The sequence below is a fragment of the Rhyacophila brunnea genome, unplaced genomic scaffold (genome assembly GCF_057557595.1).
Source record: "Rhyacophila brunnea isolate RB1 unplaced genomic scaffold, BYU_Rbru_1.0 scaffold_6, whole genome shotgun sequence".
Classification (NCBI taxonomy): domain Eukaryota; kingdom Metazoa; phylum Arthropoda; class Insecta; order Trichoptera; family Rhyacophilidae; genus Rhyacophila; species Rhyacophila brunnea.
This window is the reverse complement of record NW_028233276.1, coordinates 29,539,340-29,558,642: the sequence shown is the minus strand read 5'-3', so window position 1 is coordinate 29,558,642 and position 19,303 is coordinate 29,539,340. Positions and strand designations below refer to the sequence as shown.

Genomic DNA, 19,303 nt, shown 5'->3' with positions numbered 1-19,303 from the left:
CCTCAAAGCCTCTCGCTCTGAGGTCCTCTGAGATCTCTCTCGGTTCTATGTTGGGAAGTCCCTTTATAACTACCTTGCAGGTTCTATCCTCTGCAAGGGTGAATGTGTGAAAAACGGCTCCAGAATCTCGTAGACCGTTAACAAGAAGTTTGTGCGCAACTACTGATTCCGTTTGCACGGAGTAGTTTGGTCCTCTAATTTGGATGGAGCATTTATTTTCACCCAGGAATGTATTGAGACGGTCTATTACCGTCTTATGGTTTTCTCCCATTACTGAGAGAATGACAGGAGGGACTCGGGTTTTGCGAGCCTTGGGAGGATTTGCAGAAGAGGGGGGGAGTTTTGGTGGGGCAGTTGGGAGTATTTCCTCTGGGTTAAGTGCCATAAATTTGTTCGCTGTTGGCACAAATGTTGGGGAAGTCGAGAGCGGCCGTTTTGGGGCCTTTGCAGTGACTGTCTGCCACTTAAAAGGAAATTTGGGAATCTGAAGTTCCGGAAATTCCGTCTCCATATCCTGGGAGAGGTTTTTGAGGGTGACCTCAATAGCGGTGTCCTCAGTGGGGGCTAGAGACCTTGACGAAAAAGTAGGGTAATCCACTAACTTTATTGAAATTATATTGCATTTCAAACAACACTGGTAAAATATTCACCTCATTCAGTTAGACCTTTTCAATGATTTGTGTTATTTTAATAATTTTTGTTTTAAAGTGAGTATTATCATTAGTATGGTTCATTATCCAATTTGACTAGATGAAGAATTCAAAAGTAATTGAGTTTGCATTCTGTTTCATCTGAAATTTGAACTTGGTAAACTCGTGAAAATGCAAAGGTCTTTTTTATAGAAAAATAAGGCTTATAATCACCGAACAAAGGAAATTGTAAAATGACGAAGCATTTCACATTTTTTTATTTCAAAAAATTTGTACGCGTTCATTACGGTAGGGTCCTCAACCGTAAAAATCGTAACAGAGAAAAAAACAATGACTAAAATTTTTCACGAGAAGTGTAGAATATCCACCATAATAATTGGGGTGCTGTCTCTCGCGTAGTATTCTCATATTAATTCACATTTTTTCTTGCATATTAATAATATGCGAACAAATGTGTAAGATGTATATTTCTTCTCTATAGAATTTCTTTGTGCCTACGATGAAGCCATTACTTTATGTGGAACTCATTATTTTTATTCGTCGTTTTTATTTGCCTAGTACAGATCTAAAGGTAGACAATATAATTCATTCAAAACAGGAGATTGAGGGTACCCAATGGCATATGAATGACTCTAATTAATCTTACCATTATAGAAAACAAAATGTATTAAGATTTATTACAAAAAGACTAAATACTATAATAATTGTAGATTATAATTATTGATGTAAGTTTTGTGGTGAACTTTTAATTTTTACTTTTACTTTACTTTTTTAATTGTACTGTATTTGTATCAAAACCATTATAATGGAGCTCTACCAATGTTACAACGCTAATTCAAGTTTACTATGGTACTCGATTATAGCACGTGGAAATATTTATTGATATATTATTGTTGTGACCTTTGTGACCATACCGATATTAGATTCGAAATAAATAAAATAGATTTCAATTTACACACATTTTAAATTTTATATAAGTGGATGTTTTGTTAATTAATAATACAATAAAACTCATAATAAAAAGGATTTTAAGTTATACACATTTATATTTTAAAAAAATATTAAAAATATTAAAACGATGAATTAGTCAAAAATCTAAACGTTAATAAATTTAAAACCTAATAAACTAAATTTTAATAATAAATATGTTTATAAAATATATTGTAATAATATGATAAGACGCTGCAACAAATTCACATTTTATTACATTTTTTTACAATTTTAAGTTTATCTTTGACTTAAAAAAATTCTTTTTAATGTTTCCAGATACATATTTATTAATTAATACAGTTGAAATTGTGAATTATCAAAAAAATGTCTCAAATTGCAAGCTTCGTATTTTTCCGCTAGGTGCCTCTGCTGGCATGCCCCTCCCCCTTAATAACTTGTCCCATACTACTGTAGATAGGTACTATATAATATCCATGACACAAGTGAAAAAATCTTAATCGTAATTAATTGGCTCTCAGGTTTAAAATAAAATTCGTAAAACTAAATTAAGAATTATGGGAAATCAATGAATTTTTTGACGATTACAGTATAATACCGATATGGAAATAAATACTATTTTACCACTTTTTTATTAGCTCGTATTCTTGTTTATCCAGTAGGTACTATTTTTTTCTTGCGTGTCCAGTACATATTTTTCCTTGTTTGTCCAAGATTTGTATTGGATGATTGAAGATTTTTAACTAACTTCCCGACTAGCTAGACATTTGAAACTTTTAGAATATATCAGAACACGACGACAATGCATTATTTTATTACTTTCAGCCAGTTTTAAGCAGAATTGAATTCATTTTCAGTTAATTCTGCTTTGTATGGAAAGTTATTATTGTTGGTTGCTAAGACATTTCAGTATTCTATATTTATTCAGTATTTCTATCAAGCCAAATCAACAATAAAAAGTTTAAAAAGGAACAAAAAAATTAAAAGCGTGGTATATAAAAAGTTCTTTTTATCTCGTAATTATTTAATATCATACCGATTAATGCAAATATAATTAATATTTTTTAAATGTAATATTTTTTGACGAAAAAATTTTCCGACAAATTACCTTAACATTTTCACTGTCTCCGCGAAAACCTTTCAATATAATTTATTATTTAAACGACTCCTGAAAGATAAGTCACGAAGTAAAGTATTGCTCTACTACATATATATAAAATGGAAATGTTACACAATCGTTGGGAAAATTTCTAAGTGAAAGCCATAAAGACGTTCCTCAATTTGGTCAAGCGTGAAGCAATCTGAAAAATAAAGTGGCGCCGAATTCTGAACACAGGGTTTGAGATTATCAAGGACTGCCTTTTACAGTAATTTATGACCTTTTACAGGTGTTAATAACCTCTGCTTATTAGGTAGGGCGTCAAACGAAGGTAAACGAAAAATATCTGTACTAATACTTATTCTTATTCCTTTCTTCTCCTTTCTTTCTTCATTAACAGACATTTCTAACAACGAATAGTCGTAAGAAACGCTCTCAATCTATTTCACTCAAAAACACGTTAAAAAATACCAATTTACATCACCAGAAAAATTTAATCTCGGTTTTAAAAGATTGAAAGGTTAGGATTTGGCCATTATTCTTTTGCACACATTTCTAACAAAGGTCTGATAATGCTTATATGGTAAATCTCAGGCTACCAATCACATCATCTGGAAGTCTTCTTGTGTGTCGGCTGATAGGAAAAAACTACTCAAGTTTGTCCAGCTTTCAGTTAAACCGATTGACCATTGCGACTTTTCCATATGTATTAAGCAGTTATTCTTATTATACTATTCTCTATTAGAGGTAGGTCTACTATCAGGGCAATCTTTACTTCATCTTCTGTTACCTGAAACAGACCATGAATGGAGCTACACTCGGACTAATCAATGAGGTTATTAAGTCATGAAATGCGGTATCTTTCTCTGCTATATCACATATTATATTAATTAATCTTTCTGAGCTGGGAAATGTCTTAGAATTGTAAATTTTTGGTGTCATATAGTAATAGAGAAGGTTTTTTTCTCATATAGAATCGATACATTATGTAAAAGTTAGATCAGTTAAACTAAAAATTTTGGACACAATACTGGATGCTATTCACAATAATGATTTTTATTAATCTACAGTCCAGGTATCGTATATATTGGAAATATTCTAAAGACGGGTTATGTAGTAGAGAGAAAATATATGCGGTGATTCTCAACCTCCACTGAGAAAAGTCGCTTGACGAATGATCGAATTGTAATTACTTCGTTTTCGTGTTTCTTACTGTTGCGGACTAAGCCTACGCGCCCATTAACGCCATGTATAGTTGCGTTTGTATGTATGCCCCTTACATGTTCCGCGCAGGCATACCGCGCTGACTACATTCGCTATTATTTACTACGGCGGAAGGCTCGACAGGCAAGCGGGGTTCGAACACACCGTTCGGTGGTTCATGTAGTCGCACTCTATGTATTTATTTATATATTTAACACACTTTTTAATTGCCTTAGTTATAATTATCTCTTCAACGATCTCTGCATTTCGCCACCCGCATAACTTAAGGTATTGAGAGGCCCGTTGCATCCTTCAATTGGCCAGATCTCCCGGGTCTAGGACGATTTGGCACCAGAACAACTAGACGCCATGGAGTTCAAAATTAAATAGACGTTAGGTAGGTACTTATAGGTTTTAAAAAAAATATTTAATAATATTATTTATATATAAATTAGTATATTATGATTTAATAGTTGGTAAGAATTTAAATACGCACATGTAAATAATGATTAAATCGTGCATATGTTTAAGTTCCAACGAAAAAAGAGTTTTTTATTTTATATAAAGCCTTAGGCATGGTAATTCTCAATCCGCAATAAAAAAACATTATGTTATGAGTAAAATGAATTAAAACTACTAAGTAGTAGATAGAAACTGATTAAAATTCCTCGTCTACGTTCTGTATACGTGTCTACGACAGTGCGGCGTCCAATTGTCCTGGCGTCCAGTTGTCCCATTCTTGATCTCCCTATCCTTGACATTGAGCCTTTCAAAATAATTGCCAGTAAATTGTAAATATTATTGTAATTGAAATTATTCATTTTTTTCTAATGTCATAATCATCATGTTTAAATCCCAATATTATTCATGGCACTCAAATATAGACTCAAGTCGATTGGCATATTAATGTTTTTCAAGTTGACAGTGTCTTATTTTAACTGTTAGTACCCACCTATAAAATAATACCACTTTAACGTGTCGAGTAATACGTTTTTCTTTTCGATAATAAGTTTTATTCTTATTAAATGAGAACTTATTTGAACGTGTCAAAGCTAACATAAAGGTGTATCTTTAATATATTTTACATATTTCACGATATTCAAATGTTAGTTTTAACAAATAGGGGAGACTGTGGATCGTTTGTACATTAAACACAATCACCCGCTACAATAAAATTGTTCCCAGCTATTTAAATATAGTACATGTCACGCTGAACTTGTTTCGATTTTCAAGACTTCAATGGGTCTATTCTATACTTATCGAACACTAAATTGATAAATAGTATCAAACTTAGGGTAGGTTTGTATCAAAATATTAGCACTTATTGTAACAATTACACGAAGCCGGTTTTTATTGTTGCAATAAGTGCGATATTTTAACAGCAGCAAGATAGGTGCTGTTAAAATATAGCACTTATTGCAACAATAAAAACCGGCTTCGTGTAATTGTTACAATAAGTGCTAATATTTTGATACAAACCTACCCTAAGTTTGATAATATTTTTCACTTTATCACTTTAGCGGTCGATAAGCATAGAATAGACCCACATAACTGGACTCGATCATAATTAAACTATACGCGCGATATGACAACTTATTACTTTTCCGCATTCTGATTTAATAATATTTGATCGATCTTCGCAAGCTTCTGTTGCGAAATGGTATATACTTACAAAATACTATCTATCTCAAGAAGTTGATTACTCTCAGAAGATTTAATCGGTATGTTTATTAATATATGTATTTTTTTATGTTTTATCTAATTTTACTCTAAGGGAATACAATAAATATTGGCCCAAATGATACCTATTGAACTCATTAAAGTTTCAATTTGTTATATGCCAGCATAAAAAAATTCTCATTTCGTATCGTTCAATAATTCCAGAACCATATCGAAATACATATTTGCAATTATACATTTGTTTTAGAGAAAACGAAAAGATTTTATTAAAACTTTGTCTATGTGATTTCTATAATTTCTATATAGACTATCAATATGTAACCCGTCTCATTCGCGTGCTCTAACAGAATCCACACTATAATAAAACTGTTACTGTCTTATGAAAAAAATGTATTTTGCAAATAAGTTGATCCTTTCATATTGAAAAATAATCATTTTTTAATATTTTTAATTTTCATAAATAAGAATTAAGTCGAAACTTAAAACTGTTCTAAAAATTCTCTGTATCCCCTATTTATTATAATATTGCAAATATTTGTTAAAACTTTTAGACTAAGTATATAAAATAATTACATCATAATTTTGAGACGTATCTATTATACAATCTAGTAATGGTAGACGAGTATTACTCTTTAAATATTATTATCTGTCATATCTTTATACATTATTTTAAAATCATTTTTTTTAAATTAAACCAAGTACATATTATAAAAGATCCATTAAAAACTACACGTGTATTCAATTAGGCACATGAATTTAAAATCAGTATACCTACTAAATTGATAAGCAGAATATGAAATACAAGGATATTTTACAGACGTATTTATTACAGCATGGTATTAACTGACACTCACGGTGGAATAGTGGCAGAATATTCGCGTTTGGTGCCGTGGTTTGCCGGTTTGCACCATTTTACTTGTGTGTCCCTGATAACTATCTTAGAAATCAGGAGCATCAGTTTTTTGTTCTTACAAAGTGCAGAACTAACCGGCTATTGGTGATACCAATTTGGGAAGGCGATAACTCTTTTCAATCAAATCGCTTCGGATGTTGATATATTCCACATACGTGAGGATAAGTATAGGTGGGCGTTGCTTGATAAATCCTTAGAAAAGGGTTATACTACGTGCACTTCCATGTTCACCTAACGCTTTTCTAATACTGCTTCCAATTATGTTTTTTGTAAATTGTCTTAACACATTTCTCTATTTTTTCATGTCATGTTGTGAATGTCTTGAATTTGTAATTTGTAACGTTTGCTATATTTAAATAAATAATTTTAAGAAGAAAACAGTTATTCACATTTTTTTTATTTAATCTTTGATCAGCAGAATAAGTAAACACCGGTAGAACACCACATAATATATATATTATTCTATAAGAGTTACTCACCTTTTAATCTGAAGAAAACTAAAAGCTTTTGTTCAAAAATACTATACCCAATTTATCTGTACTTGACATTTTTGGTACCCATTCGAGCTTGAAATTAAGGCTTCACAAAATAAAAATAAAGTATTAAAGACACTTATAGATTTTATGATGGCGAGTATCAAAAGTCTATGAACTTTTTCAATATGTACCAACGTAATAATACATATAAGTCGAATAATAACGATCAATTTCTCAATAGACTATCGTAAAAGCATTAAGCGCCTGTAGATATTATTTTATAAGAAATAATGCATTTTTTTGTAGTCAAAAAAGAGTCAGCACTATTTGTTGTCGTTGAATTTATTTTCTCAACTTGGTGTGTAAAACTTTGAACTTTTCCACTTGAAATGTAATAAATTTGCCTAACAATAAAATTGCTCTTGACAAAATGTCACAGTGAAATGCATGGCGCTTCTATTGTGTTCATTTTTTTCAGAATTGAGCTTAAGTGTCTTCGTGAAAATTTACTGAAAACATCTTACGTATATATAAGTAATTTTTCCTACATGAGTACAAACCTTTTGCATAATATCACACGCTAGATTATTCGAAAAATATTCTTTTTTCATCCATAGAAATGTTTAAATTAGTATTGATTAGAAGAAATATTTTAATTTTGTCTGATATTATGAAGCTTTCTTATATGTATACTGTTACACTATCACTTTTGGTACTTTGTTGTTTTAAGAAAATATCCAACACATTTATTTGGCAGGACATATAAGTAGGGGCTCGAGATCACAACTAATGAGTTGGTAGAGCAAAATAACTTGGGTCCTATTCAATGTATGTTTGGCCCTGAGATAAATTCTGAATCTGAATGAGTTAGGCAATTAATTATCAACTATTTCCCATAAAAATTCTTTTAATTATACGTCAGCTCTATGGAAAACCATATGCTCAGTTAAGAAGCTAGAATCTACTATTTATAAAGGATGACTTAAAAATTAACTAACTATTAAGTACTGTATCTAATACCATGAAAAAATTTAAGAAAATATTATATGTAATTATTTTATAGAATTAACATGAAGTTGTATTCTTTATATGAATGGTTAATTATTTAATATAATATACTTAGCAATAAATATTTTACAATAACCATTCAAAAGAATCCATCTTTATATTATATATCTACACTGACTGGTAGATAAAATAAATTTGAATTTTTAAAACAACAACAACCTATTCGATTAGAGTCGGTTTAATTATATTTCGCTTCTACAAGGTATATGAACTGACGCTTAATTTTAATGTGGTCCCCCACTATTTTATTCATCAATGAAGAAAGAGTAGATGCTAATTAATTTTCACTTGATTATTCCAGATTTGCACTGAGCTGTGGCCCAGCCAGCAGAGCGAGAAATTATATTTCGTCCTGGCGAACCTGGTCGTGTGCTATTTGCTGCCCCTTGCAGTCATTTCGGCTTGCTACATCCAAATTTGGAGGAGGGTGGCGCTAAGGCGAATGCCGGGAGAAATGTGCGGACAGTTAATCATTAATAGGAGTAAAGTGAAGGTTTGATTTTTTTTAAATTTTAACGTAGTATTCATATTATGTAATACCAATTATGATGTCTCAAATCCTCAAAAAAGCGGATCTTTTTTGGCTTTATTATTTTTCTTAGTTAATAGTGACCCTAATTTTAATTTTAATTTTAAAACTGCATTTAATGACGTATTTTGCGTTCACCATGTACCACATTTTTTTAATACCGTAGCGATATTTTATTTAAAAAAAAAACTATTATTGAAAGAAGAACATGTTTTTACTTATAATCTTTTTTATTCATATTCAATTATGCAGCGCTATTGAGTCAATATTTTTTTTTGTAATTTTTGGTACAGTTCTTAATTAATATAACGATTCCATATTAAAATCGTATAGAATAGTGAATACTATCCATTTATTAATATTTAATAAATGCCAATTTTTATTTTATAAAACCAATTACATTATATAATTTATTAATGATGTATTAAAAGAAACATTTTAACTGTTTTTAAATTTCATTTTTAGTAACTCCGACATATACAAATTTCTAATATCTATTAAAGTAATGGTGAACCTATGGCACACATTAAATAATATACACCTTTAAAAGAGTATAAAATAATATGTTTAGGGTAATTTAAAGATTACCTACTGCCTAAAATATTTTAAAAGAAGGTTAATTTTATTATAGTGCGTTTTTTTACACTCAACAGTTTCCCATCTTGACAGTCGGTTATCTTCGTGTGTGGTGTTAAGCGTTTTCGTTTTTACCTTAAAGCTCCTCCTGGATTTAAGCCTTGTTGTTTGAATCTGTACCCACACATGACGTGTTGCTAGTCACCTTCTTCTCAACGTGGACTACCACCGTTTGACATTGAACACAAGAAGGAATGATTCCAGAGAGAACTCGATTTTTTTTGATTGTGGTTGGCTTCGGGCACACAGTCCAGTTGAGCGCCGTCAACGTGTTTGATATATGCTAACTTGAACTATGCCTGGTAGGTGTATTCGGCTACTGAGTTATACAGTGCAAGACTTGAGACCCTGAGGGGTGCCAATTAAACATATATATATACATATTATATAATATATATGTAAATTTTAATTAAATATTAAGATTATGGTCTAATTTATAAATTTTAACGAAATAATCGATATATCACGCAAACCATTATTATGAATACGAGTATCATTTTTTGGCATGCCAATATCAAAAGTTCGCCATCGGTAAGCTATTATTTTCTTCAGTCACGATTTTAAATGTGTCTTTCATTTCAGGTCCTAAAGATGCTGTTCGTAGTAGTGGTAACGTTCGCCCTCTCCTGGCTGCCTCTCTACGTCCTCTTCTGCATCATAAAGTTCAGCGTGTCTTCAGATTGGGGCAGTGCCGACAGCATCATCACGACCCTTATCCCAGTCACTCAATGGCTGGGAGCGTCTAACTCTTGCATAAATCCAATCATCTACGCCTTTTTCAACCGTAAATTTCGCGCAGGGTTCAAAGCGATCATCACGTCCAAGTCTTGCTGCAGCCCTTTGCGGTATGAGAAGTACAACTCTTGCTACGCTTATTCGTATAGAGGTGATGAGAACAGAATGAAAAGTGTTAACATCGCTGCGATGAAGAGAGAAAGATATACTCAGAGATATATTTGCAGTAACAGTGTGGAGTCGGTAAAGAGTGAAATTATTCGATCAAGAAGTGTCACTTTGCACAATAGAGATTCGTACCATATGAGACAACGGAAGGAGTCTTTAGCTCTAGCTGAAGGTATAGATTTACCAATGAAAAGTGTCGAGCTCCAAGAATACGAAGTAAAAGCAAACGGCGCGACAAGGGTGTAAACTGTAATTAATACTTAATTAAACATTACCATTTTCATTAATTAATACAACATCTTCGAAATTCAATGATATTACACGGTAAAGGAAGATTTGAGTTATTACTTCATAAAGAGTGATTGTCAATTAGTACAGTTTTCAAGCATTCTTTACAAAGAGAATGAAGACTTTAAAAGATTTATAGTAATGTGATCGGCCTATGAATGATTATTTTTCTATGTCTAGCGTATTTTACTCCCATAGACATCTTACTCTAATTATTATAATAGTATTGTGGGACAGAATGCATCGGAGAGTATTTATAATACGACTGTGATAAAACCAGAAGATTAGTATGCTGAAAGAGATAAAAAAAAATTACCTACTTACGTTGAGCCATGGATAAAATATTTTTGTGTTGGATTTTAAAATATTTATTTTTTCTAATAAAAAAAATAACCAAATCTAATATTAAATTAGATACCTAATCGTATTATCATGATTTATTTTATGTATTGGCCTAATACTTAATTCACTTTGACTTTTAATAAATGATTCGCTTATTAAATATTGATGATTATGATATTATTTTATTGTACATATAATTTTACCAATATATTATTAGATAAGATATTGTAGATAAGAATTTTCTATAATTATTATTCTTGTGATTTATTGTATTGTTCAATGTAACTACCTAATATATTTTAAAAAATCTTTTTGAAAGAATGAAACTTCGTCGTTTAAAATTATAAATCAAATGAAATATTGCATTTTAATTTCATTGCCATTACAATCTCTTCAAAGAGTTTTATTACTTTAATTACTTTAATTAATATCAGATCTGGTTCTATCTTTTATTTACAAAATAAAATCATTAAATAGTACAATTCTTTTTGACCAAGAACCAATAACCTACCTCCGACAAATTATCAAAAATAATATGAATTAATCCCAAAAAAACTGTGTTAAATTAAATATCACAGTAAAATAATAAAATATGTGAAAAGTATTCAGTAGATGTTTTTAAACCGCTATAAATCTAAGTAAGTACCTGTTTTTATAGATTTAAATAAACATTTTTATATACATGATTCCAATATTTTTAATAAAAATAAATCAGGTTTAAACCAAAGTCTAGGAATAATATTATATTCTTTGAGAGAATGATAATTTTTTTTTTATAATGAAAAACACTGTCCACTGTTCGCAGAGTAAAGAAATGATCCCAAATATATTGTTATGTATTTTTATCCGAAATAAAATTCAAAAGGAAGATATATAGGTACATCTCGTCCAGAATCCCAAGAGGGATATTTATTAGTATGTAAAAAAAGTGTACCTACTACGAAATAAAAATTTAGTTTTATCCATATTCATGCGGTGTGTAATATATATATGCATATCGGACTTCGATTGACATTGCAAATAAAAAACACATTCGAACAACCATTATTTAAAAAAAAAATTGTGATACTTTCATTTGTTAATACTGCTTGTATATACATTATCGTGGTTTGATTGTTGGAATCAATTTGATTCAAATAATATAAGATCGATTCCACAAAAAAATGGTAAATAAAATATCGATTCCTGAATAGTTGCCATTGAAATCATTTTCATAATTTAAGATTCTCATTTCGATTTTTTTCAAACCATTATACCTGGCAATACTGAATAACATGAACAAACTAATATTATAAGTATATAATCAGCATGCGTAACTCTTATAGTGTATAATTTAAAATATATTGAATAACTGGTATTTTATTTTTTTCAAATCGTCATGATAATATTGGTTTACTAAAGAACCGATTTTAATCGCTCATCCCTAGTGTACAAACACATTAACATCTTACATAATTAAAATGAAATGATTCTCCTTCAACAAAATTGATAACAAATTAAAAATATTATAATTTTATACCGTAAAATATTTTCATGTAATATTTAAATGTATAAAAATATAATAAATTTGAAGTTCATTTTTACAGCGTTTTTTATTTCCTTTTCAATATTGGAGTTTATAAACCCCTTCAAACTACAACAAAGCAAGAAACTTTTACGAAGTGAAAACACTTATTTGATAGGAGAATAATATGTTTATGTTGTTCTTAAAGATTTTGAAATTGGTGTCCAGTGCTAGTTACCATCAATCTAGATGTATTCATTTCAACATACTAATAAATTTCACCAAACAACGTTCAAAAAAGACATTACAGTGTTTCCAAAGTTTCTTGAAAAGTTCAGGTTATTATGATAAGAGGTATCACAATTATTATAAAATACTTATATATGAAGTATTAAAACTCGTATTTTTGTCATATGTATTGTATTATTTCATTAAATCTCTCTTGCAATCAACCAAAAAAAAGGTACGTTCAATGGATCACTGTATAAAGATCAGGTACGACGTATTGGTAATATTTGAATAAAAATTATAAATTATATAATTTTCCACCTAAGCATTATAAATAATTTCGGCGCGAACCGGATAACTTAGAGAGACTGGTGGTTTTTGGGTAGGCTTCAGGGAATACAAAGAAGATGATGAGCGTCGGCACGCTGGAGCCACCAAGTGAAGGAGTTGACTGGGGTCAACATTCACTCTGCCCTGAGAAAAGTAGAGAACCGATGGGGATGGAAAGTCTTGATTGCCCAAAATATCAAAAAATTCCAAAGTGGTCACGATCCTTAACCTTACTGGTTCATTTAAAAATAGTAATTTTACAGTCTTGAAAAATAAGATTCTGTGCGAAATTAATAGTAACTAATTTAAATATATGATTAACTATTTCTTTTATTCAACGAATAATTCACAAGATTTAAGAATGTACCATTCTAATTATTGAACATGCATAATTTTGAAAAACACTTTCTGAGAAAATATATTATAACCAATAGAAAAAATCTTTTTGAAAAAAGTAAGCCACCCCGGCAGGGAATCGTGCATTACCTCTATGCTACAAGGTGGCGTACTAATTGCGACAAATTTTAACTATTGGGTGGCTTACTTTTTTCAAAAAGATTTTTTCTATTGGTTATAATATATTTTCTCAGAAAGTGTTTTTCAAAATAACGTATGTTAAATATATGACTTATAATATTAAGATCGTTAATAGAAATTTTATCATCACAATAAACGTAGAATTTTCAAACTTTCTGAATAGCATATCAGGCATTCCAATGAACTGTTTGGAAGTAGTTTACTTTTCCGACTATTTTTTTGAATCTTCTTCTTCGGTGGCGCTACAGCTCAAGTCGAGCTTTGGCCTCCTCCACCGCCGTCCTCCAGCAGGAACGGTCCTCCGCACGTGTTTTCCACTTTCTGATTTTTTGCAGCTGGTTGGCATCTTTTGCAATGTTATCACCCCATCGAGTGCGTGGTTTTCCCCCCTGGGTTTCCTTCGAGAATCTTCTTCGGTATCCGTGACTCCGGCATGCGCTGGACATGGCCTGCCCAGTTTAGCCTCTAGAGTTTTATGAAGATGGATAGTTTTGAATCTTGGTATAAGCGGTATAGTTCCGTGTTGAACCTACTTCTCCACTCCTCACCATCATTCATGGGTCCGTATATCTACCTCAGGATCTTTCTTTCAAAGCGGTCAACCATTTCATCTGCTTTTATATTTAGCGTCCATGACTCGCACCCGTATGCAACGACTGTGCGTATGACGGTTTTATAAAGCCGGGTCTTGGTTTTTCTGTGGATATTTCTGGATTTGAATATGGGCAGCAATGAGAAGTACGATTTATTTGCAGCGGTTATTCGGGCTTTTATTTCTTCCAGTTCCTCGTTCTCTTTTGTAATATTGGAACCCAGGTATGTAAATTGACAACCTCAAATTGATGGTTTCCAAAACTGGAACTTTGGCGCAGCCTACTCTGATTTTGTCGGCTTTGTACCATGACTTTAGTTTTGTTTTCATTTACTCTTAATCCAATCTCTAGTGCGGCCCTTTGGAGATGGTCAAATTCTTTCTTCACAATCTGTATGGATCTGCCCACCATGTTTAGGTCGTCTGCGTAGCCAACCAGTTGGCTCGGTCTCCTTAATATTGTAGGTAAATATAATAATAATATAAAACTCAAAATTTGATTTTGATTTTGATTTTGAAAAAAATATATTTGTGACAAAATTCCTTTCGATAGACGATTCAAAGATAAATTCATCCAAACCATCCGCCCAATTCCTCACACTGCCTAAATCGGACGTATTGCCTAGGTCCTGGGATGTAATGTCAAGCATTATAAGATGTTTATGGCTAGCAATGTCTCAACACTAAGGTCACTCACTCACTTGTGGTTCGACTAAGTTTACTAGAATTTAAAGTTACAAGTTCCCATGGGAGATAGTAGTTCATGGAGACAAAAAGGAATGTAAAAAAAACATTGAACAAAAAAACAAATTGGTTATTGGTAAATAGTAAACTTTTATTTAGCATAACTCTCATACATTTAGACACGCCTTCTAAAGAAGAAGATTTTTCTCATCGTCTTTGGTGGAAACCCAGAAAAAAATTCGACGTGTATTTGCATAAATTTATGTTTATCATACTTTTTTAATCTTTCTACACGTATAGCACCCACACAATATTATGTAAGTGTATTCATCTGATTTACATAAATAAATAATATTTTTACCAAACGCCAACACCAGAAACGTCCACCCTTTTCACAATCCCTTATACACGATTTTTAAAAAAACCGGCTTCTATATCGAGGATACTAGCCCTTTCCGTGCTCGCTTGTCTAACAACATGGATTGATATTGAAATAAATCGTAGTTTCCAGACATAAAAATATAGATTATCAGCATTACTCTTCGTGAATTTAACTTTAGCAGTGAGTGTAAATAATACTTCAAGTTTAAAGAGTTTTGAAATATGTGCACTATTAGTGAAATATAATCACAAAGTTATCATAAATACTTTATTTATTTATATATAAAAAAATATTATAGAATATCTATGACTGCGTACCACTAATTTTTAAGCATCTGAATATATACTAAGTCAACAGTCAATTTAGTCTCTTTACATCAGTGAACTAAACACTCTTTTCCAATATATATATTCTATATTACTTTGACTAAATCTTCAAATGCATATTTTTGCTACTAAGTACTTCTTAAAACTTGCTGTCTCACTCAAATTTCGATTTTGTTCAAACCTTAGTATGAAAACAATTAAAATTGAGTAGGCTAGTTTCTTAATTATTTTTTTTGTATAAATATTAAAATTTTCCAGTAAGTGTATAATATTTTCTCAACCTAACCAGGTATTTAAAAATCTTATAATAGAAAACATTGTTAAATAATAATAGATAATATATATAAATGTCTTTTTTCATAGAGTATAATAATTGTTGCTATTATTTTTATAACACTACTTTTGAGTGGGACGATTAATGAGTATTTCTATGAGTAAAATATAACCATATAATATATAATATCATATAAATTATTTTAATAATAATATTGTATATACCTAATAATAAATATTAAATTCTTTTTATGTTAAAATATTACACAAAAGGTCTAATAAATAATATACTGCCCTGAGAAAATAACAAATAATTGTGAATTTACAGATCACTCTTGACTTTTTGCATTATTTCATTTATCGTCAATGGTAGATATATTGATGGAATTATTGTCATATCCAGAGAGGTGTTTTGTGGAATCGTTTTTAATTGGATTCCATTTTTTGAATATCTTATTCGATAATCTATCATTGGCGAAAATAGGCATGCGTGCACCGGTAAAGTAATTCTCAATTTCTTGCAGAGGTTTTCCTTCAGTTTCCGGCATTAGGAAATACAAAATGATGGCTCCGAGTATACTGCAGCATGTGTAAAACCACATAGCTCCATGAATACCAACTCCCACTTCTAAATCGTAGTATGTTTTCGTCACGATCGTGGCGAAAACGTAGGAAAAAGCTGCACCTATTCCACATGCCATACCACGGCCTCTGTAAATGAAAATAAAACACATAATTTTTCAATGATTATACAGTATTATAAGATATTTGTTAATGATCATCGCCGTGCATTTTTCTTTCTCACGATTACCTTGATATTTCCAACTCGTCGATGACATCATTTTCAGTAAAAACTATTTAGTGTATGAATTCCCATTCCTCTTACACAGGAGTGTACAAGTTCAAAATTGGCAGTGTTTTACCATTTTCGCATATTGTCATTATTATTATATTTGGCTGAAGATACTGAGGTGTTACAAATTTAATGGGAACATTTGCTTTTCACCACCACAAATAAATTTAATATTCAATTTTTCATTCATTAAAATGATATTAATCTTACTATTCTTCCACTACGCGACTGTAGGGTGAAACTACACCTACGAAACAAGTGATGCGATAAGGTCACACGGGCTTTCATGATGAATGAAGAAGGTTAATTTAAAAACGACTTACATGTAAGTTGTTTCAGAAAATAAAAATAGAAATGGATAACGCTTTCCTTTAAAATCTTAATGAGCGCATTATATTACATATAATACAATGGACCGATATGAAGTCTAAATTAAAGACATGAATGTAAGACTACAATTCTCTGCTTTGCCATCTAGACTACTAAAACATTTCACATTAGAAGCTACTCCAACCTCAGTAAATTTTCAAAATAGTAAGTTCACCATTGTAAATGCACGCATATCTATGCACAAGTTTTCTCATTGTGAAAAATTAAACAACGTAAAATAAAGATTCCCTTAAGAATATTTTACTTATTATTACCTACTAGTAGTTTTGATTCATTTACAAGTTAACTATGTAGAGAGATATTTTTTTATTAAAATATTATTATAATGATTGTATACTAAGAAAAATGTTTCTAGCCGAAAAGGTAGGTACCTACCTACTTAATATTTTTTATTCATTTTTTGAAAGCTTAATACTTTTTGAAATAGATCTAATGATTCTACAATACAGGAAAAGTCTGAATGTAAAAATTATTACTCATTTTTATGGAAAAACATGATCTATTTTCAACTGTATTCATAATTTTTCTCTAAAACATATACAAACGGAGATATCTGAATATTTCTGAGTTACGACTGTATTTTATTAGGATATTTGACAATTTCATGGTAAAATTTGAATCAACTTAATACTTTCTATGTAAATTTCCCTACCATCACTCTAATGATTTCAACTAATTTGTTGGGCACTGTAAAGGAAGGTTTTCAAAATATTAAGTTATGGTACAATCTTTAAAGATTTATTGAAAAAAAAATACAATTATTAGTTCAAAACAACAATAAAATACTTAATTATTTAATTTAATGGGAAAATAAAATTTTTACAAACGATTTTTAATTTTTAAACATCACTTGGAAGAGAAGCAAAAATATCATAATAAAATTCACGATGTTTAGCGGTGCAGAGGAAAGCAAATCCTTCTTTTTAATTGTCATTGTTTTTGGCCACTCTTGATATACTTTGGATAAATTGAGACCATCCATTGGTAACGGTTTACCTATTTGCTGTTGTCGAACATTCAATTTCCTACATTCTTCATGATAACTGGTTTTAAAAAAAATAATGTATGGATAGTCTCTGTCTACTTTTATAACTTTAATCTTCTGCCATAAATTTTTTTCTCTATTTTCATCCGTGTTGTAATTTTTACCGATTTCATCTGCTAGTTTTTTCATGTTGAGAAAATTATTTGTCGTCATGGGTTTAACTATGTATGGTTATCCTGTTTTCTTACTTGTTTGTACAATGGTAATCATTTGGCTGGGCACAAATATTGGTCCTTTTTTTAGACCCCTAGTCTTCTGCTGCTCAATTGTAGAATGGACGATATCGCCTTCATTTTGTTTATGCCCGGTGACCAAAAACTTATAAGAGATCGCTGTATTTTTTTGTGAATTTCCGGTGGCATATAAATACATTGCAGCAATGTATTTATTTTTATTCAGCCCGGCACAATTGTCACTGTAAAAAATAAAATGCTCATTGTGGTGATATTTTTCACATGCATTGTAATCGAGTACACAGCTACCAATTTTATTGGATCCTCGTGCACCTTGACTCTCGTCCCACATGTATCAGTTCGCAATATTTTCAGTGATATTATAGACTGTACGATTGTACATTGCCAAACTTTCGTTTATAATAGAAAGTTGACACATTTCCGCAAGGAAGCGGTAAAACAGCCTGCAAATCATATACAGCTACATTATTGAAGTTATTTTGGCAATTAGTTCGGTACTCTGCTACGTCTTTGATCTCTTCATCCTTTGCCTCTTTTTTCCAGGTTGATGTGTCTCATATTTTTTTTGAAGTTGTTTTTTTTCATCTGGTGGTGAAGAATTATTGTGTAGGTCGCATTCAACGCACAAATCTATTTTAGGCTTAAAGAAGCCAATATTAAATTCGTCATTAAATATGAATGCGTATAATAGTGTTCTTTTCCAAATGGCATATTGCTGTCAGCTTGTTGTTTTTTGTATCACCGATACATTTCAGCAATTGTTAATTTACCATCTAAATACAATTTAGACGTCTGTGCACGCAAATAATGTTACTCGATCACTGGGAAAGACTTAATGTGAGCTCTTATATGATTTTTTTAATCATCACCAATTTTGTGATTTTTTGTGATCTCTTTGTTCTGGAATTGGCGTTCCGGGAAGAAAATCTCTTGTTTTCCACGCAGTGAAGCAGTACCTTTCACTCACCCCAAATGTGTTGATAAAGTATTTTTTGCGTACTTTTTGTATTTTACTTCCATTTAATTGTTGATAACAAAAATTGTTGCCTCTGCTGCTTCCAGTTTTTTTTGTTTGAATACTTTAGAACAATAATATCCATGCAATTAGTGAGAAAATTACGCTGTATCTCAAGATTTTCCTGTAGTAACAGAGTTACAACAGTATTTTTTTGAAAAGTATTGTTTTAGTTTTTTAGAAAGCTTCTTGTAAAATACTGTCGTAACTTAGTA

General features: G+C 30.8%; 1 protein-coding gene across 1 annotated transcript in view; it reads left to right on the top strand.

The window, feature by feature from the left end:
• LOC147065509 (neuropeptide SIFamide receptor-like) overlaps window positions 1–10,351 on the top strand; it is a 114,263-nt gene extending 103,912 nt beyond the window's left edge. The window contains exons 4-5 of the mRNA XM_085956756.1: window positions 8,339–8,530; window positions 9,785–10,351. Of these exons, the coding sequence (XP_085812882.1) occupies window positions 8,339–8,530; window positions 9,785–10,351 (759 nt within the window). The remainder of the gene's footprint in view (window positions 1–8,338; window positions 8,531–9,784) is intronic.
• The last annotated feature ends 8,952 nt before the right edge of the window (window positions 10,352–19,303 follow it).